Below are 21,640 nucleotides of genomic sequence, written 5' to 3'. Positions count from 1 at the left end.
AATTATCGCAGGAAATGGTATTCAGCAAAACCCATACTCTAACGGTTAAGCCGCTCCCAAAAAACATGAATTGGGAGTATAATCAGAGGAGGCGTGAAGCCAGGGCAAAATTTATACAAAATAACTATGGCAGTAAGAGATGCACAGGTTACGTGAATGCAGCAGCGGGTCCCACCGAGGGCGGCATCTGTACCATCGCTGTTGTGCACGAAGAAAGGCAGCTGAACGGGCTCTCGGTATAAACTAACGACGCGTTAATGTTGGAGGAAGTGGCGATTGCACTGGCCGCCACCCACTCCGATGCAGCGTACATAAGGTTGAACTCATGAGAGGCCTGCCGAAATTATGTGCGGGGTAGGTAGCACCAGTCGCCTGCACAATATTATTGGCACATACGAGCAATTCAGATACGGCTGTTAATAAAAAAAGACATTATTTGGGTGCTTGGTCACCAGGTGGTGGAGGGGAACGAGACCGCTCACGTGGTTGCCCGACCGTTCCTTCCCTTGGGTTCCGCTCAATCCTCAAGTTCTACCGCGGCAAACATATCAATCCCACTCACACCTATGCGGAGATTACAAATCATTTACGCCTCTACACGAGGGCACTCCCGGGATGTTTTCTAAATCCCGCCATAGTAAAACACGTAGACCCGACATTCACAGTTAGGTGCAAATTCTGAGGGCAGTATGCTGATCTGTACCACATGGTGTGGGCCTGCCAGTAAAACACAAATATAGAATTTATAAGGCAGCCAACTAAGGAGGATTGGGAGGCGGCCCTGTCCAGCTTTGGACCTGTAGGCCCAGCGGGCCCTGGTTCAGAAAGCTAGGGCAGCAGCGGCGGCCATAGGCGTACCGGAATAGAGTCTGCCACCCAGCGCCATAACCATCCCCACTTCCCTTTCCCAAATTATTTTAGTGTTACAATGTTTTATCAACTCCTCCTCACAGCATGGTTATGCTTGGTAGAACATTTTATAATTTAAAGGCACAGAACACTGGCCAAAATGTCATGCGATTATGGTGGAGATGAAAAAGACCTTGCCTCATTTAGTAGTTTGAACACTACAGTTTCAAAGAAAAGAGGCTTTACAATTTTAATTTGCCATTGAAAATCACATGGATGGATGGATGAAATATAGAAGCGTCCCCTTTGAAACGGGGTGGTAAGCAGTAGCTATCATGCTCATTTTTCTTCCTATATCTTAAATATTGTTTTATATTGGTCAAGTATACCACAATTCTATTTATTAAATTTTAGTTTCTACACTACTAACATTATGTCACTTCTCTGCTTTTAAGCCACCAATCTTCCAGTCATTTTTTGCTAGCTTCCACCGCCGGTTTATTCACCCGGCCACTGGCATCTCTAAACCCCAGAGCTTCAGGAACAGTGACTGCGCCTGCATCAACTTCCAGATGGATACCGTTACTTTCAAGTATAATATGGTCAATTGGTTCACTGGAGTTACCACATACAGCACATACGTGTTCTAAGGCACCCTGATCTAGCTTCAAAAAGTAGGGCACTGCCTCTTGAGTTATCAAAGAAAGCTTCCTTTTCCTTCCTGGTCTGCCTTTTCCACTTTGGGTATAATTCCACACTCTGTTTCTTTTCCATTGAATTTATCCAATTTTTACCTTCTGTGTTTTTCACCTGTTGCTTAACGCTCTTTATTTCTCCGTCCTTGTGACTAGCATACTTACTAGTTAGTTTCCTTGTTCTTTTCCTCTATTGTGAGTCAACGCTTTTTAAGTATAGGTATTTAAATACTTTAGCTGCCCATTTGTTACTGTCCAATTTCCTCAGGCGTTCCTCATATAATATTTTACTCTGAGCTTCCCGTGCTTCGAAAGATGCCCAGCCGATATCTCCCTGTACCGCCTCATTTGTGGTTTTGCCGTGGGCACCTAGTGCTAATCGTCCAACGGCTCTCTGATTTTATTTCTCATGTCGACTGTACTTCTGATTTTAGGCACAAAACCGCATTTTTAAAGGTAAGTCCGGGCACCATAGTTCCTTTCCAAATACCCCTCAAAACCTGTGTGAAACGCGGCTCATAAATCCTAAATTGAGCAAACGTCGGCCGCACGGACACCGAAACGAAGGGACAGCCACGGCCGCTGCGCGCAGCTCTCCGCCAGGACTCGTCACGGAGCTGTGGCGATGAGAACTAGGTGCAATACGGCTTCTGGGCGACGCGACGGGCCGCACCTAAGTGCGCCTCCATTAAGCGGCCGTGTTGCTTTGCTCTGCACGCAGCAACTTGCGTTCCAAGTCTCCTTCGTGTCAACATCTTTGATCTTTCACCTCAAAGGTGGACAGGTGTTCAAATTAATAAGTTATTGAACATATTAACAAAAGGAATGCCAAGCAAGGTACAGGAACGAAAAGCAGGCCACACCTGGCAAAAGTTCCTGCACTTCACACAGTGCAGTACCAGAGAAAAGGTACAAAATATTTTAATGACACCTCATAGGCACAGACTTTAACATATATACAGTCCCATAATGTAATAAAAATAAATACTAGAAACAACCCCTTTTTCTATTGGTCTGTCTGGTGTTCAGTGAACTGGCCAGGTGATGACGTGTAGTTTGTGACGAGTGGCGGCGACCAGTGTGGGTCGTGAAGTTCTCGGGTCGCTAGTCACATCGATGTTGATGATAGGATCTGTGCCCAGCTGTTCACTCCAGTCAGCCTGGCGGGAGGCTAGATCGTCCAGGGAGTCCTCCCGCATGTAGAACACATAGAGCTGGCCACTCTCCAGGCCGATCACCAACAGTTCACCCCACAACGCTAGCGCCGATGCTCGACTGTTCCAATCACGGGCGGCCTTGATTTCATACAGGTCGTGGCACTCATCCATGGATACGTACAGCCTCATGTCGACTGGTGCAGAAAAAAAAAAAAAAGAACACAGGAAGAAAACATGATTATGTTTTTGAGTATAATAGCTTAAGTGCACCCACTGCAGGGCAGAGGCCTCTTAAACTCAACTTCAATTATAACCTCGTGCTAGCAGCAATCACGCTATTCCTGCATTCCTTTGTCCTGTGAGGCCATCTGCATACCTTCCCTTCCTGTCATATTTGCAGATGATTCCATATGGCATATCATCAACTTGCATTCATTCGTTGACCCACACTTCTGTCTTCCTGTCTGCTACTCTTAGCATTACACCAATAATTCTCTTCTCTGCAATAAAGTCTACAAACTAACTTCAAGCCTTTCCATAAGCCGGAAAATTTCTGCCCCATACGCGAGTTTCGGCAATATAGAATAGGGAGGTATGTAGGGCTCGCTATATATTCTAAACGGTTCTACAGAAACTTAGGCAGCTGCTTTTCTTTCATAGATTAAATTTCTTTTTTAATGAGAATATGTGCGAAGCAAACATTTTGTCGGCACGCCCACACTGCACCAGACATAAGGCTGGCAGCATGCAAAAAGACACCATGTGTTTCATAAAGACACCATGTGTTTCATGCCCGCCACAAAGCAGGCAGCTGAATACCAACTTGCGTTCACGTTCTCGTGAAGACAAAAAAAGGACAATGTTTTTAGTGGATTCAAGGTGCTCTGCTGCAGCGGATGTCATTCATCAAGCTCCAGTGAAGAGCACACACCTGCCATAAAGCACCACAGCTATCTTGGACAAGAGAAGCCGAACACTATGCCATCGCAAATACCACAATGGCGGATACACACCACTGAAAACACTGCAGCGAGCGACTTTAGCCAAGTCAGTTCAAAGTGACTCCGTTGTTCTGATGTCCACTTTTTCTGATTGCAGCGCACTGCACTGTACATACTGCTATTCACTGAAAGGCCCACTGTCCACCCTCCGGTCGAAAATATTTTCTTCCCCGGTGACTGTAAGACTTCATCTCCAAAACACAAGGCCGCAAAATGTTTTTGAAAAGAGTAATTAATAACGCAGTTACAGCCACCACAATCACCCGATTCTGCCGTGTGGCGCGGGAGCGCGCGTTGCTGCATTCAGTCAGACAGTGGGGAAAAGTGCGCAGCGAGTGGTGGACACAATTAGTGGTGTACGCCCATCCTTCCCCAGTCAGTCAACGAGACTGACCAATGGACGTCGTTTGCTAAAGCTGGTTTCCCGACGGGGAGGGTGAGAGAGCTTTGATTTGTATTTTTGCTGCTTTGCGGCGCACATATCGCTGTAGCATTTTGCACAGACTATCTCCGGTACCTGATTGAACACTGGGCTCCTCTGCTTAAAATGTCATTCCCTGGACAGTGGGCCTTTAAGTGTTCTTCAGCCCCAGCCTGACTATGTGCACTACAAGGCAAAGGTCTTACCCCTATTTCCCCAATCGAACACTCTCCTGTGTCTGATGCAGGAAAAAAAAAAAGAATTTGAATTATCGAATAGCTTCGAAAAAACTGGCAAGACACGCTTGCATTATGGTAAATTTATTAAGCTAAAGAATGGGCAATGGTTGCCGGTTTTCTAGATGAGAACAGCACAACAATGGCTATCTCTTGCATTTCATTGCGTGCACGCTGTCGGGACCATCAAAGCAAAAAGCAGGACTGCTTGAAAATGGCAAGCACCTCCTGGCATCCTTAACGGTGCATTGGGGTAGTGGCGGTGCACCCTCCCAAGTGGAGGCTTCACAGCACAACACACTGAACGTTACCTGGTGAGTATGCATCAATGAAGCAGCGGCAAAAAAGCCCCGCGGATGAAAATGCGCGATCAGTAGTACCACCAATGAGCACCCGAAACGCCGCGCAGCTGTGATCCGTAGACTGGCTGATGCATGGACGATAGTCACTGTTGTTGTGGGCTGGTGCGAATGGTTTGAAGCTGATAAAAGCGAAACTGACCCATGGCACCAGTTTGATTTTACTCTTTCTTCCATGCTTCTGCCTGGATTTCTCTTTCCTCCGTGTTTTGGATTCAACACAACCATGCGCCTGCCACCTTAACGCAGGAGCATTTCTATGGCCTTGAGCTGGGCGTCAGCCTGCTCAGGCGCGGTGGAGCATATATTGCATTATCCACGGTATAGCCAACCCGCGCTCGAGTTGACCAGCATTTGTACTTAATGACTTCTATATGTCTTAGCCAGACTAAGTAGTACATATTAAAACAATGAGCTTCCACTGTACTTTTCTGCCTGGTCTTTCTGCTCCTTCACTATGTACCATAATTTATCTCAGGAAGAAAAAAAAATTACTCTGGAAAGTTTTGGCTCTCAACTCAGTTCATTCTCTTTTTTATTTTGAGGATGCTCAGTTTTGGAAAAGGAAGAAGGCTGCTGCCCAGCATGGAGCCCAACATGGAGATGTGAAAGGAACATAAAAATCCTGCCTATGCCAGCCATACAGCACAACACAACCGAATTTGGCATAACTCAGTATACCGTGTTATACTCTGTATAACTCAGTAACGCAGTGTTGTCCGCAGAAACCATCTGAACAGAGGCCACGAAAACGGCACATGTGTGTCAGCAAAACCTCGGTCAACTTGTCTGATAAAGAGTTTCCATATCTGGATGTCACGATGTCCCGTACACGCCTGAGCACCAGTGTTGCATGATGACAGTTTGTTAGGTTACAGTGTGATTGCGACGAATGTATAAAATGTGACGCATCGTTGTAGTAAACTAGTTGAAGTTACGCGGTTTGTCCTGTTTGTTTCTTCTTCATCCCTTGTCTTTTTGCACGGTTTAAAGATGCATTCTAATTTAAGTACTGCGACTGGCTACATCCCGCGCACTTCTTTTCACTTCTTAGCCGACCTTAGTCCTGCCACTCGCTGAGACCTTGAAAAGTAAGAGGGACATGTGGCTCTGTCCGCATGTCCCGGCTCTGTCCGCACCCGAAAACTTGTTTAGCATGGGTGAAAATGTTGCCTTGACCATGAAGCATGTCACTTCATGCTTCAGTCAAAACCTTCGCAAGAAGGCAAGTCTGCTGTCACGAATGCATTGCCCTGCGGGCAGTTCGTGCACGTGCCCTGCTCACCTGTGCTGATGACGACGAACCCACGCCTCTGGACAAGGGCATGCATCACATGGCGGTGCGCCCTCCACTCTGGCGGTGCCAATCCCCACTTCCAGCTCCTGCGGGCGTCCAGGGACACCTTGCCGGCCTCCCACCTGGGGCCCACAAACATCACCTGGGAGAGCAGTGAGGTGGTATTCACGACTACACACTAGGATTCACTATAGGTTATGACACAAGGATTCACTATAGGTCACGAGAGGCATTGGAAAGTGGTCTGAAAATATGTTCAGGAAAAGTGCTCATTGCAGAGGCACACCACAAGACTGTGTAAGGTAACTAGGAGAATAATGGTGACGTTCTTGGCAGGTACTCTCAGGTCACGGGTACCAGCTTACCGGTGTCCCTCGAGATGAAAGTAGCCAACACTTGTATCTTTCCAGCACTGCTGAAATGCGCAGGCTAACGAAAAGCAATGAATTGAAGTCGAGGACAGCGCAGCGAGTTATGGAAAGCAAACTGATAAAGACAGAATCAAGAAGAAATGGGCACTGGTAGAGCATGTATGGCAAATGCAAGCGTAGCAGGGGTTATCAAGAGTCAGGAAGGCAGGATAAGCGAGGTTTGATAAGGGCAACTGACTGGATTCCAAAGGTTTACTCAATTTGGATGAGCTAGTTGCACTAGCTCATTGAGTGCAGCACCTTCGTAATCGTTTTTCCAGTGCAGCGTGTGACCCCTGCACCTTGCTATTTCTTTTGTAAAGGTGCAAGCCTAGTTCAGAGCGAGTTCACCGAGTCTCTGCACAGGCCGGTAGCCAAGTGCAGCAAGTGCAGGAAACGTGCAGCGTCAGCGGCGCTAGTGTCGCGCTGCACCTGAACTAAACCTGAACTAGCACTGCAAGCCATTTGCACGCTCTCGGCACCCCCTTGGATCCTGCCAGATTTAGTGCAGAAAGTGCAGTCAAATAAAGTATAGACTTCAAGAGAAGGCAATCGTCCAGGGGGTGCAGTGCATCAAGAGAGTCGTGTGGGAGGATGAGAACGTGAAGTTTGTGGGGATAAGGTGGTCACAACTGCCAAAAGATACTGCTAACTAGACAAAAACAGTGGCCGTGCCTGTTTTCTCCTAGTCAGTTTTCATGCTGGCCCCTCGCAACTCACAAAGGAGTGGCTGATGCCGATCCAAGAGCAAATGCCCATCTGGTTGGGAATCCGCAGTAGTTGCTGGAAGCGCAGGTTCTCGCCCAGCCTCGTCACCCGCATAACCACCACAAGGCAGCGCCTCGTACTAAGGGTGGCCAACAGATCCCCACAGGCCCTGCAGTACACAAAAACAGTGATGCACCCACAAGGTATAGAATGAAAGCGCGGTCACTGACCCTGTCAAAAAACATTAGCTGACGTTTTGGAACCTGTACGGGTTCACTGTTCACAATGAAGAATCAGCCAGAAGTCCAGGGATTGACTAAATGCCGCCTGGTCATGTAGCACCGTAGTAAAAAAAAAAATTCAGACATAACTATGCCAAAAAAATGACAGCTGATGGTTAGGGGCCCTTATGCATTCCAAAACGTCATGACACGGAATTTCTAAGAGCGTTTACTTTGCAATGATGTGCAAGATATCTGCAGAGAAAAATCACAAGGTGGAACCTGCCTATGTACAGCAAATAACATTAAAATGAAATTTTTCTCTCGCATTATTTACGTTTGTTGCAACAGCCGACTAGTGGCAATGACACACAACTACAGGTCACGTACGACATAGAAAAACAGCAACATTACACATAGTTGATTTGTTGTTACGGCAATTAAAATAACAAAGTAACAACTAAGGCATGAATTTTTCTGCTCTACAGGAATGATTTACAATATGATGTCACAGGCACCATTTGGCTACAGGAAACTGAAATCAAAACAACCTCATTAGAAGAAATTGGATCACATATTCCTTGCCAGCCACTGGGAATGCAAAAATGCAACCAATGACTTTGTGTCCACAGTTCCTTAAAGACAAGTGTCATAATAATAAAAAAACAGAAGAAAGGAACACACAGTATGCGCATAATTCCACAGAGGGGTAAATTTTTGGCATTGTTTAAGAAGGCCTTCTGGGGTATTCTGAGCTCACAACATAAAAATGTTTCTATAAAGAACACCTTTATAGTAAAGTCACTGGGACGTGAAAAACTCTTTACTACATTAGGGTCTTCACTGTACCTTGTTGGTGATGAAATGGTACTGAAGATACTGTCTGGTAATTAAATGGCTGCTAACTAAACACGCCTCATTGCTTAATGAAAAAAAAAAAAAAAAAACTAGCTTCCATCTCTCTCTTTCAGTCTATTCATGCCATTTTTTCAGTTGTTTTGTTTACATCTTGCGGAAGTACCTCTTAAGCATGAGGGCAACGTGGTTACAAATACAACCGAGTTTCGTTTCGTGAAAACCGGAGCCTTGCATGAACACTCCATTACCTTCCACTGTTTCAGTCTTCCTTCCCCATTTCACGCTGCACTTTTATTAATCCTCTTTGCTTTCTGAATGGATCGCGCCACCTTCTTTCCATGTCTGTAGACAGCTTTACTTTTCATTTTCTTTCTATGCACTGCATGCTTTCCCTCAGAGCTCTAAGGCCTAAAGTTTGCTTCTCCTGTGCGCTGCAAAGCCTGATGGTAAAGCAATTAAAAAAAAATGTTTCCCTCGCAATTCTAGGCAGCCCGCATGCGGCGACGTCATTTCATAGGAAATCGTCACCATGGCCAAATGCGCTTTACTATAACAAATTTTTCCAAAAATTACTTTATTTGTGAAGGGTTGCAAAAATGTACAATCTCCCATGAAAGATGAATTGGGACTTCTGTTCTACTTTACTATGTCAGAGTTTATTATATAGTAGGGTTCCACTAATCTCCTTCCTGAGTTTAATGTATGAGAGAGACAAAAAGGCATTGTCAAAAAAGTAACTGCAATCAAAGGCTCACAACTGTTCTAGACAGGGCAGTACAGTAAAAAGCTCGCTAGTTTGTTACTTTGGAAACCCGGATAATTCTAATTTGCGGCTCGGTCTTGGCCAATGCTCACGCAAGTCTATGGCATTGAACACAGATTCAAATGTTACGGGCCTTGCACCGCTTAATTCCAATAGTGGGCTGCAGCCAGGTACAACAATCACGGAAAAACGTCAAAATAGTCGCACTCAAAACCCAAATTCCATGCTGCAGAGTTTTTTTGCACAACTCGGGCGCGCGTACAATGGCAGGCGTGACAACAAGCAGACAACTCCTCACAATCCGACCACTTAGTTCCCATATCGCTTTCCTGAGCTTTGCACCGGCCCACTAATCTTGGCTCACCATCTGCTGTTTGCCCTTTGAGCAAATGAAGACTCCTCACGTTATAAGACACCACTTATGATGAGTGGATTGCATATGGGTTCCTTGAAGTTCAAATTCATAAGCTTTTACTGCATTCTCTACATCGGCGGCGCTCATGCTAGAAAGCTACGCCTTTGTGTGAACGTGACACTTGTACACAAATGTGCAAGAAATACAACTCACTTCAGCGAGGTGACCGGGTATGAGGTCGCGAATGCATGGACTTTGCGGCAGTCACTCTCGAGGCGGTAGACTTGCAGCTGCAACGTCTGCGGAGCACACACCATGTGCGAGTGCACACAGCCGAGGTGGCCCCAGGGAAGCGTGCCTGCGTGTAAATGTTTCAATCAGCACACTGCCGTGTTTTTATGGATGAATTTATGCATCAACCCTTGCGACAATGTCATCAGACATGGATGCAGTCATCAGAGGTGCCGAGACCCACTTTCCTGGACTCACTTTCGCTTTCGTTTCCCTGCACTTTGCACCAGCCCACAGTAACGACAGCATCGACCTGCCAAAGCCTCCGCAAATGAAGTGGAGCTGCTTAAAATGAGTGGAACGCGGTAGCGTCTCCACCGCGTCACATTGTGAAGGATGAGGAATGAGGAAGACCCCCCTTAGGAATCTGAAGCGGCGCTGCCGTGATGCTCCGGCTTTTTTTTCTTTTGTGACGCTGCAAGCTTCAAAAGCAGTCATTGCTATTCTCGCCTCAAAATTGCGCAACTGCTGTTCAGTCTTTCACCAAACAAATTTATAGCGATGCAAGGCATTCTTGTTAGTTTTGTCGGAGTCATTCAATATCATTTCGAGAGCTTTTTCTGGTTCCTTGAGGTTTAAAGTTGACGAGCTGCGACCATATCTGCACAGGACTCTGATTGAAGGCAAACTGTTTTAAGGTGAGTTCCCTAAGAAACAAAACAGATATGGCGCTTTGTTCACTTTCCTACATATGCGATGCCAAAAAAGTTAAGCATGGTTATATCATAAAAAGCACGGTCAACATGAACTGTCACATACGTGAGCACCGAGAACTTTGACAGCCCTACAGGTAGGTTACAAACAGGCTGTGTAACATGGTTCAAGGAGAGTGCCACAAAGGGAAGAAAGGAGATGAAAGAACAGGTTTAAGCGTAAGGTCATTCTAGCCTGTTTGTTGCGGTTCAAAGTGTAACATACGTAGTTTGGAGTTCTGCAATTCAAAAACAGCAACATAATTTTCAAGACCACTACATTTGATTGCATTTCTAGGACAATACGGGGGAACACTTCCTTCCTACGTGACAAAAAGCATGAGCAAAAAGCGTGCACTTGTCTCCAGTTATGTCCGTGCACAGTTATTGCTCTGCATTCGCCGAGACATGTAAGACGCTTGTCGCTGTCCCTGTAAGAGAGGTTGTTTGCTCCTAAGTAGTCACTGGCGATGGTTACCGTGCAATTTACTTTATACGTAAGTGTTTTTTTCCCACAAATAAAGGTTACTAACAATAAGGGCTTGTAGTGCCCTATGCTGTTGAAAAAAACTTTGAAAGCAGCCACTCTACAAATAACACAGCACAGAGAACTCTGACCAAAGTGATGACACTCAAAAAGTAAAGCACCCTGGTACCATTTCCAATTGTTCTTGCCCTTCATATCAGAGCTGGCCTCTCTCCTGCAGGTCCAGGAAGACTTAGCCAGAACAGTAATTATAACTAAGAAAATGCTAGAAAGAAACTGCATTTGAGCTCTGAGCCATGTCAACAATGCCAAGATGAACAAATTACCTACATGCTTGGTTTCTTGATACCAAGTGCAAGACATGAACCTTGTCAAGCTCGCTTTCTTCATTCATCACAGATGAAAGAAGAGCAACTGATTCACAACCCAAGTTGTCACAGATAGATTTGCCAGAAAATCAAAAGGCCATGCTCTTTGCTCATGCCATCTTCGTCTTATTGTGAACACAGCCGCAAACCAGTTACAGCAGTATCTATTTTTCACGAGCTGCGTCTGGTACTCCAGTGGACATCAAGCGTGTCCTCTTCACATTATGCGTAGCCAAGAACGACCCCAAGGCACCTTTAACGACATCGACACTCATTTGAGCCAACCACAAGAGAAGAAGGAGCTGGACAAGTTGGCATGACATCACTGTTCACAGAGCAAATAGAGGACAGAAGAGAAGAAGACATGTCTCCCGCATTCTTTCCTGGCTCCTTGTCGCAGCAGAATACATCATGTACACCCGTACACAAAAGCGAAGAGAGACCATGCATTTTCACAAAACTGCATACCAGCTTTTTCTGATGGTGAGGTGGTTATTTCTGAGAAATGAGTGGAGTACCCTCCTAAACACTCACCATCTGGGCCAAGCAATTTTGTCTGGAACATCTTTTTATACAGAAAAAAAGAAATCTTAGCGGTTCGCGTGGTCTCTCTACTTTTGCTCATGGGTGCACCCAGCACCCTCTCACTCCTGAGTGAGTGAAGCTCACCAAAGTTGCGAAGGCAGAGCAGCGCGATGTCAGCAATGGCACCTCCAGTCTGTTGCACCTCGAAGAGGGCCTCCCCACTTTGGGCATGCCACATGACGACAAACCCAGACACATGGCCAGTCACAATCAAGTCTCCTGTAAAATGCCAGAAACAATGTGTTGGCCCATACCCTATCTATTCTTGTAGTTGACAAGCTTCTAAAACCTCGTCCAGCTCAGTAGTTCTAACGTGGAAGCCTGCAGACTGTCGCACAACCTGTTGCTGTGAAATGGCCCGCTAACGAATAATAAAAAAACTGTAGGGAACCATTAAGTAGAACAAACATTTCTGTCTCATCAGCATTAATGGGGGCACAAGTCATGCATACAGCCAGAAAACATGCCTTCTTTCTAACAGAAATAGCCAGTCACAGGGACTTTAATTAGACTAGAAAAGTCAAAAGTGAAACCTAAAAATAATTCACAAGGAGGGGAAAGGCGCACAAAATGCACTCAGAGTGAGTGCTACATTGAGTACTCGTGAGCACGCATGCACATGCATGCACAGTAGACATACTTCGACAAGCACAGCATGAAAACATCAAGCTAACTCAACTGCCTCCAATACTACACAAGGGCGAGGAATTAAACCAGTAGTTACTCTCTTAAGGTGAGCGATTCCCTTAAGCACACTGGCAAAGCATGCTTAGCAGACAGGTGTCAAGTGTCAAGAAGGCTCACTGAAAAGGAAAAGCCACGCACACATTCTACATGTTACGCACCAGATGCCTTGAGGCACGTCACCTCGCCCCTGGAAGTTGTGCTATACTCGCAGCTGCTGTGAGGAGACTTCGAGACCGCACTGCTACAGTACCAAGACCTGTAGGTCTTGAACCAGTCCAACTCCGGGCCGTCACGGTCACGCCTGCAGCAAAGAAATGCTCCCTCTCACCTGCCTCCATGAAAATCAATGCGTCGCGGATTTTCAAACAAAGTTCTGCGAGTTTGTTGGAGCGCTTTTTCAGGTCTTCGAGCGTTTGAATGCGTACATGCCTCAAGCGTCACCTTCCGCTTAATGTCTTCATTTAAGAACTTTATCTGCAGCAACTGCTTATAGTAGCAAAGCGCTTCACTGCGCAGTGGGTCATTATTAGTTGAAATAGGGCACAAGTTAGAATTTCAACATTGACATACTCCCGGAAAACTTTTTTTGGCTACACAGCCAAAACTACTGAGCCAAAACACATCACGACACTGCGCAGCAGAATATAGTCCCTTCATAAATTTCACGGATTGTGCTTCTGGAATATTACACCATTACGAAAATATTTACGTTAATATTACATCCCGATTGTAATACAAAACAAGCCAGTACAATGCTACTGTAGTGAATTTTCAAATCAGTACAGTATGCTGAGCAAACTACGGTGCCAACCTCTGACCTGCCCCACAGTGCCTCTTTCTCGCTGCGACGCCATTTCGAATCCCTTGCAGTCCCAAAATTAGGTCGTCCAATTAAGTCTCTGAACCTAGAGTTTTAGAAATGGTATTATGGGTAACACGATACACAGTGTGATACTGATAAAAGAAATTCCGAGAGCACTGCAAAATGTGCACTGGAGAAATAGCATTGCTACTGCACACGGTATATTGTGCGCCCCTTGTAGAGATTTCACACTGTGGAAATTATAACAGCTGCATCGTTGACAACATTGTGTGCCGTAACGTTGCACTACACTAGGCAACCGCAATGTTTTTTGTGCTGGCGTGCCTCCTCTTTCAACGCGTCCAGAAATGCTGTGCTGCCGGCTCTCCATGACGTCACCAATGCTAGAGGCGCGGCATGGCGGCGCACGGTTGCTAGTGACGTCATGGCAGCACTGGCGGCGCTCACCACGGCAACGTCGCCGCGGTGATGTCACCCCATACCTGTCGCCATTTACACTTTTTCTTGCTTCTCCTCGCCTTCTTTTGCCCTAATTATATCTTCTAATTAACTGACACTCATTAATCACTTTTTGATCGATCTCAACCATTTATTAGTACTTTTTCACTCAGACGCCAAAACAGACTTAGTCCTCCGGTCACGTGATGTCACTTCCGTTTGGACATCTACATTAGCTCGCTCAACTATTTCGATGTCTGGTTGGCTTTTTTGACTATAATTACTTAACTAATGACTCCACTTCGACCTCACTTTTTCCCTGGCGAGATTCTTTGGTCCTCGTTCGCATACAATTGTCCTTTTTTGTCTAACTCTATTCAGTTCAACGCAATCATGATGACAAACTCTGGGCACAAGCTCTTTCGAACACAGCCACTTAATGCTTACACATTTAAAAGACCGTTCAAGTCAAAGCACTCTGAAGCACGCCGAGAGCAATGATGTCGTTACAAATGCTAGCACAGCTAATCCTGTGTGGGCCAATATGGCGAGGTTGTCTCTTCCCTGAACAACGATGAGCTGGCATCGAAGCACCCTAAAGCAAACAGGATGGCTGCACCATCTTTCTTTCAGGAATCTCCCGGATAGTATGTCGACTGCATCTGCTGCATCCACCCGCCGGTTTCTATACGCTTTCGCAATGCGCTTGTTTGGGAAATGTACGTGGCGCGTAATATTATTACCTGCGAATTTGTGTTCACATAAGCCTTAAGCAATGTAAAGAAAGACATTTCTGCGTTGTTGGCGGCTCGAAAACTATAATTTCAAGTAAAGGTTTAACTGAAACCGAAACCGTAACTGAGGACAGATATGTGAGAACTACCAGATAAGCGAGAACTATATATAGTAACACCATGACGAAAGCTCCGCCCCCGTACCCTTGACTGCATAGCCAAAAAAAGTTCTCCGGGAGTATAGTGCACGCATGTGATGAACTTAAAAAAAAAAAAAAAAAAAAAAAAAAAAAAAAAAAAAAAAAAATGCACAACAGTGAGAGTTCACTGGAACAGAACGCACAGTGCATTCTGGGACATCCTAAAATGAACATGAAGCAAATAACAGTAAGCTGTGCCTTTGTCTGCTCGCAAAGAAAAAGCACATTACCTTTAGAGCTGGCATTACGCGATTCCAAAGACTGAGTAAATAGGGATCCTTTACATTCCTGCAGCTTGTTATTGGTGTTGTCAAACAAACCTTTCTGCCTCACGGAACCTTAACAGCAGCCAATATGTGCCAAAGAACCCCCTCCCCCACCATCAAAATCAGGTGATGCTGCTTGCGCACGGACTTTGTTTTCTCTTTCAGTTATTTCGTAAACATTTTTTGTTTTCTTGAGTTCGATAATTAGTGTTTTATTAAATGCCCACTTCTAACTCATTCTTGGACCTCTAAGTTGGGCATAAGAAAGCAGAAAACTAAAGACACGAGACCAGTGCTACATCTCATTCGCGTGCTTGGCCAAGGCACGACTAGCTGGGCTGTGCATATAATCATGTGACAGCCCGCATGGCTTTTAATAGTCATCGAATATTTCCTGCGTTAACGGCAGCATAGCATAGATGTATTTTTCTACTTCAGCAAATAAGTGCTCTTTACTTTTGGTGCAGAAGGGCTTCCCAGCAGCAAAAACTTCCGCCACTATGTCAGCGCAATTGAAATACCAAGAACAACGCCCAAAGAAACACGCATGCTTTTTTGTCCTGGCTAACTCAGCTGTGTGGACCCCGCCTTCAGTAGCCACACTAGGTGAATGCAGGTACCCTAACAAGCCTTTCCGCCGTCATTTTAGACAGACATGGCACACTGCGAAGTTCACCAAGCGGGCCACCACCATTCCTATCACAACTAAAAAAGCAGGCAGCGTGATGCCTGTTTTTGCAATTCCAAGTCCTGCGCTATGGACGGTGCTTACACTGAGGAAGCGAGATAAGATAAGAAAATCCAATGCTTTAAATTAACACGCACAGCAAGAAGTAGGACAGGTACTCCAGTGGGAGTTCACGAAACCCAGTTCAGAAAAACCTGTTCTATAGTAATTAAGGAACAGAAACCTTTTCGCATTCGATGCAAAAGTTGAGTGGATTTTTTTTTTCCGCCGTTCAGTTTCTAAGTCTGCATGAAACCTTCCCTACCTTGCACGCATTCACGCAATCCCCACTCGCACGCATGCCATTCTTCTAGTTTCATGGGCATCAAGCAAGCATGAATGTGTTATCTAGTAAGTTAAAACTCAGCTACTTTGGTCATCTGATGAGAAGAGAGGAGTCGCTGGAGAAAGATTTGATGTTGGGAAAGGTTGACGGTCGCCGGAGAAGGGGTAGGCAGCGAACGCGATGGTTAGATGGCATCCTCGAGGCACTGCAGATGAAGTTATGTGATGTTAGGAAGATAGTGAGAGACCGGAAAGCATGGCGTGAAATGGTCCATAGGGTCACGAAGAGTCGGACACGACTTAACGACTGAACTGAACTGAACTGAGTGATTACAATGTTCTCCTGACCGTAGAGGTAAACGTGGAGTGTTGCAGCCGAATATATATAGAACTCTCTGCTATGTTTGCCAGAATATCTCCTCCTTACATTTCACTCCATTATCTTATATCTTATATCCACTTGTTGCACCAAGCCCCATTGCAGTATCTCAGTGGTTAGGGCGCTTAACTGCTGATCGCATATAGGCGCGGTTTAGATCCCAGTCATGGCAATTATGTTTCGATGGAACTGAAATGCAAAGTGCCCGTGTAGTGTACAGTGTCAGAGAACATTAAACGACCCCAGGTGGTCGAAAGTAATGGGTATGGCGTCCATTATAGCCAGAGTCGCTATGATATGTTAAACACAATATACCATCGATCTCCACAAGTTTCCTGGCCCAGTCTGCTCTCTTTGTGCCCCTTGACAATCCCCATATTATTTTCATTTCCATACCTTGGTCCAGTGGCCTCAATTTAGTTTTAACCCTACAATTTAAAAAATCTGGCATCGCTGATCCCACATTAAAAAAAAAAGGGGGGGCATTCCTCTGGCAAGTGAAATGGCTGGACAGTGACTGAATGGTGGGTTGCATGATGTCGCAAGGCCACGACAGATGCGAGACAACATGATCTGGCCGCAGCTCCTTTTAGATGGGAGGGTGACACAAGAGCCGAACCGTCCGGAATCCTTTGATCTAGAGTTGGACACGCTACTCCTAGCCTATTCAGGCACATTCGTACAGCTCGGTTAAAGTATGGCTTTATATCTATTCCGAGTGGTATCTGACATAATACCGAAGCACAAACACAGGGATCAGTGATTCTGTGAGTAGCAAACTACATGGACATGAACAACTATCGACAAGGGGAGCCACAGGCGGGAACCGTTAACGCTGTCGCATCAGGAGCTCAGGTGTCGCTCAAATCTTTAAGCCTTTTCGTTGGGCCCCAAGTTTCTGCGCCAAAAGCAAATACTAGCAAGGTACAGCTACTGTACGCTTCGTCGGTCTAAGAGTTTCGACCTTACAGGTAAATGCTGCCATATTCTTTCATCCTGCATACCGCCCTTTCCACGCACGCAGTTTCAAGTGGGCACACACAGAACGCATAACGGGGAAAAAATCTTACTCCAGGTATCGCTGGCTTTGCAGTTCAGCCACTACATTACGGTCGATTTCAGACAGGCACATCAGCCTCCACAGAGCCTTGCCGTGCGTCAGGATGGCTGTCACCACGATCTGCCACTGCTTGCAGACTCGCTTGCACCTGACGAGGCTCGCCCCATCGAGAAACGCGAGAACTTTAAGCAGCAGCTCGTTGGGCAACTGGTCCATGGTAAACAGAGCGCTGGAAAGGGAATGACAAAAATTGGCTGCACAGCACACATTTATTTACTTCATTTATTTCACAATACTATGAAGCCTTTTTTTTTTTTCAGGTTTTTATAGGAGTGCAATGTTGAAACAATATATACCTAACAATAATTATGTGCTAAAATATAAGCAAAAGAAATGTAGTGCTCATAAATATTAGTATCAGAAGCGAGCATAGCTGTATATTAAGCAATAAATGCCAGCAATGAACAATAATATAAAAAAAAAAACAATCTCACAATAGCGACTGTTCTTCAAAAAAATATTTAACATTGAAAACAAAAGCATCAAGTGATCAACATTTCATTATGAATTGACGAAAAACTTAGCTTGAAAGAACTACCATTTCAAAACTAATGAAGATGTACTAACGTTTGTGCTTAGATAACTTCTATACTTCGTCTCACAAGATATCTGCAGCACTGCGAAGGGCAGAGGAGCCCTTGCAATTGTGCTCCTAAGTGCCTCTCACCCCTGTGCACTATAATAGAGAATTGTGCTCCAACTGTCATCCCCGCCAATTGGGGAGCAAGAGTTGCATAGGAGCACAATTGGCTATTGTAGTGTGCATGATCCTGATTGGACCGGGGTGCCTCTGCCTTTCGCAGTGCTGCAAACGTCTTGTGAGACGAAGTACAGGCAGCCCGTAATGCAGGATAAGGCTAATCGCAAGTTCTTTATGACATTTATTTTAAATTCAGACTACTTAAAAAATTAACTCCAATTTTTTCTGTTGCCAGCATATGCCACATATATGATAAATGTTTCTCTTAAAGAATAATCAGGAATCAAGGAAGTACCTTACCGCATTTTTAACAAAATTTTAGTCCAGAAACCAGTTTGAAAGCAGCCTTTGTTAAAAGAGTTTAAAAGTTTTCCTAACAGATGTGCTCTTGCAAAAAGTGTGAGCTGAGAAAAAGGAGTTCGAAGATTTCCGAACATGCTACTAAAATTTATTGTCTAAATAAATCAAAGTGGCCTGGTGTATACACTGGGTCACGACACTGCTATGTGGAGATTGCTTCAAGCTGTCTTTTTTTTTTTTTATAGCTTTACAGCACTACTGTACGCGCTCGTGAAATGCTTTCCTTGGTAGCTTGCTGGGTATGGCTCTTCATCTAGGCTACTTATTCTATTTCCAGCTTGCCGAGCACTTTGGCTACCTAGACACCTGGTAGTGTCAAAACAGTGTTCGAAGGATATGTGCTTCGATTTAGTCAATCCAAGCTTCTGTTCCGGTTTACCAGGCAATCTGCTGTCGCCACGGCTCGAAATTTTGCCTAGTCTTTCTGTTTTTCTTTTTAATCGTCTGCTGTACTCTCAACAGCAGGCCTTTTTTTTTTTTTTTGGCTACAGAATGCGAAAAACAGGAGTTGTAATTTGGGGATACACTCCGCGTCTTGAAATAAGCGCTCATAGGCATTTTCGGTGGTGAATGCACCCCACCTTGTAATAAAATTTTTATACTTTTCTACCACGCAGATGACAACTAAACTTGCTGCGAAGTTTCTTAAATGCACGCACAATCTAAAACAACAAAAATTAAAAAAAAAGTTTGATTTTTTTTCTTCTAATGAATATTGTGACTTTAGTCCCACATTCCCCCTTAAGCACATAGTTTTTTTTTTTTTTTTCCTTTTCTGCGAAAGCCACTACAAGCTCTCAAGATCCATTTCCTTCGTTCAGCAGATCCCAGCGCGACCGCTCTAGGCGACCGATCCTGCATACCTGTACTCCTGTACATGTCATATGATATGTAGTTTTTTTTTTTCTTTTTTTTTTTTTCCTTTTCTGCAAAAGCCACTACAAGCTCTCAAGATCCACTTCCTTTGTTCCGCAGATCCCAGCGCGACCGCTCTAGGCGACCGATCCTGCATACCTGTACAGCATACCTGTACATGTCATATGATAATGTCACGCATCGACAAAGCGACTCACGTTTCTTTCATCAAGGTCTCATTTCGGCTAGCAACCCACGCTCGCAAAACTTAATTTACAATTGAAAAAGCCGACACAAAAGCTGAACAGGGCAAGCTGAGTACAAGTATGTACGAGCTGGGCTACAGACTGAGACTTCAGCTCGTCAACCCTTCGGTTTTCTTGGACTGCTTGTAGCCATCTTCCTCACCCCGTTATACAATGTGCACGCATGTGCACGCGCGAAGAACTCACCAGAAAGCTTCCGCAGCCTTCTGCAGCGCCCCACATGTGTTCTCCAAATTGTGGGTTTTGAACAGCGTCAAATCTCTGTTGATGGTTTCGTTCTACAATTCGAGTTTGCCTCACAATAGCAGAAAGCTGCGAGCACCGTGGTTACGAGGGCGGATACGTACGTCGTTATGCATCATGCAAACATGTGCGCACATTGCCTTTTATTTGCGTGTCTACTTAACCCTTTACTCGAAGAAAAATATGTTTCAGGTGCGCTAGCCACAACGCTGAAGGCTTCGTCCCGCCGGTGTTCAACCCGGCAACTGTCCGAGCTGCGATACTTTCGCTGCGGTCATTCAATCTATTGGCACATGTCGCTGTAAGCATGCTGCTATTGCGCTTTGAATAATATAACGAACGCGGCATGAGCCTATTTGCGTCTCCCTTTTTTTAATTCGCGTAATACGCCAACGCGCTTTCAGACAGCGTATTTGCCAATGACATGTACGCGGCTTTGATTGTATCACTTACCTTTTCGCTGCTGCCGATCACCGCTGAAGTAGGACAACGCAGTTCCGAAATAAAGCGCCAGGAATGCGAACTATCACATTTCAGCCGGCATATTAGCACGCACACTACCGACTACAGTGCACCGTACGCGCCAACTAACGCTGAAATGCGCCGCTATAAAACTAATAAAACAACTGAAACAAAGCACGCGCCTACATGGTGGCCAGCTGGCATCGTGAATTGGTCCAAAATAGGGCAGCTTGCAAAGACCGTTGTATGCAATGCATCGCGTTGGCTCAGCAGATGACCTATTTACTGTTTTAGCCGTATTTTAGCATAAATGATCGAACCTATTTTGGTTTCTGGTCCACCGTTAGAGCATGCGTCAAGCAGTTTCTTACAGCCAGCTGCGATGCCACCTTATCAGACGAAGTCTGACCTTTCGCCCTCGAGGTGTCCCGTTGGAGTGTGGTAGTCGGCCTCCCTAGATGCTAGGAAGCAAATGCAGGTTTTCTACAGCAAAAGCTGTTCTTGCAAAGTCGTACCAACGCGTCTGGACAACGCGCTAAGCCACTCGAGGCATCGTGACGATCCGCACTGATCGGTCTTACAAAGACATTTTTCGACATCACAGATTCTATGTTGACCTGCGCCTGATCCTCAGGGCAAAATCCTGGGTGATTAGGCTCAGAAGGTAGCCGAGGCCTAACCAGCGTACCCTCCATCCCAGACTGCCGCCTTCCCTTTCGGGATAAAGTCGTTACTCGCTCTCTCATTTCGTTCCTACTCCTCTCCCTCACAGTCCGTTACGCCGTGGGCCTTTTCCCCACTGCTCAAGTATAACAGCATACTCACATTGCTTGATACAAGACTCGTGAAGCAAATACCCAATTTCGCTTAGGCAAAATGTTACCAGGCAATGCTTTGAAGGGTTACTGGCTACTTTTCTGATCTCTCTAGAATTCGATTGGAATAATTATAGGCACCTGATAGGTGCTTTGATGGGCTTTCGCCTACTTTTCTGACCTCTCTAGGATTGGATTGGAATAGTGGATGGTAGGTCTGTAGACATATCTAGGATGGAAAATGTTCTCTTTAAGATACTTCTTATAGCATTTTATTACCATGACATAGTTTCGAAATATCACCATTTTGGCGTATAGAGACATCTAACCCTGAAGGTGTGGCCCTAGCACCGAATTGGCACTTACATGAGGCACGCAGCAACTGTCTGTGATGTCCAAAAGGACGACACAAGAAACTACATCCAGTTTTTTATCTCGGTACACATACATTCTGTGGCTCCTTATTGGCCATGTTTGTTTTCCCGGCAACAGACACCACCTTTAAGCTAGCAAAATTTGAAGAATTT

The 21,640-nt window shown here is 45.3% G+C and overlaps 1 protein-coding gene across 1 annotated transcript; it reads right to left on the bottom strand.

Moving 5' to 3' along the window:
* Window positions 1–2,449: 2,449 nt before the first annotated feature.
* Window positions 2,450–20,463, bottom strand: LOC146173417 (uncharacterized). Its single transcript, XM_084584702.1, has 8 exons — window positions 20,290–20,463; window positions 17,363–17,581; window positions 12,599–12,741; window positions 11,838–11,972; window positions 9,544–9,688; window positions 7,146–7,302; window positions 6,004–6,157; window positions 2,450–2,895 (listed from the first exon to the last, which is right to left on the bottom strand). The coding sequence occupies exons 2-8, from the start codon at window positions 17,566–17,568 to the stop codon at window positions 2,570–2,572; spliced, it is 1,266 nt and encodes a 421-aa protein (XP_084440828.1). The 5' UTR covers window positions 17,569–17,581; window positions 20,290–20,463; the 3' UTR covers window positions 2,450–2,569.
* Between the last annotated feature and the right edge of the window lie 1,177 nt (window positions 20,464–21,640).

Source organism: Amblyomma maculatum, chromosome 11 (assembly GCF_055883805.1).
Source record: "Amblyomma maculatum isolate TAMU_Amacu chromosome 11, ASM5588380v1, whole genome shotgun sequence".
NCBI lineage: Eukaryota > Metazoa > Arthropoda > Arachnida > Ixodida > Ixodidae > Amblyomma > Amblyomma maculatum.
The sequence above is the reverse complement of the archived record's forward strand: the minus strand, read 5'-3'. Positions and strand labels throughout refer to the sequence as shown.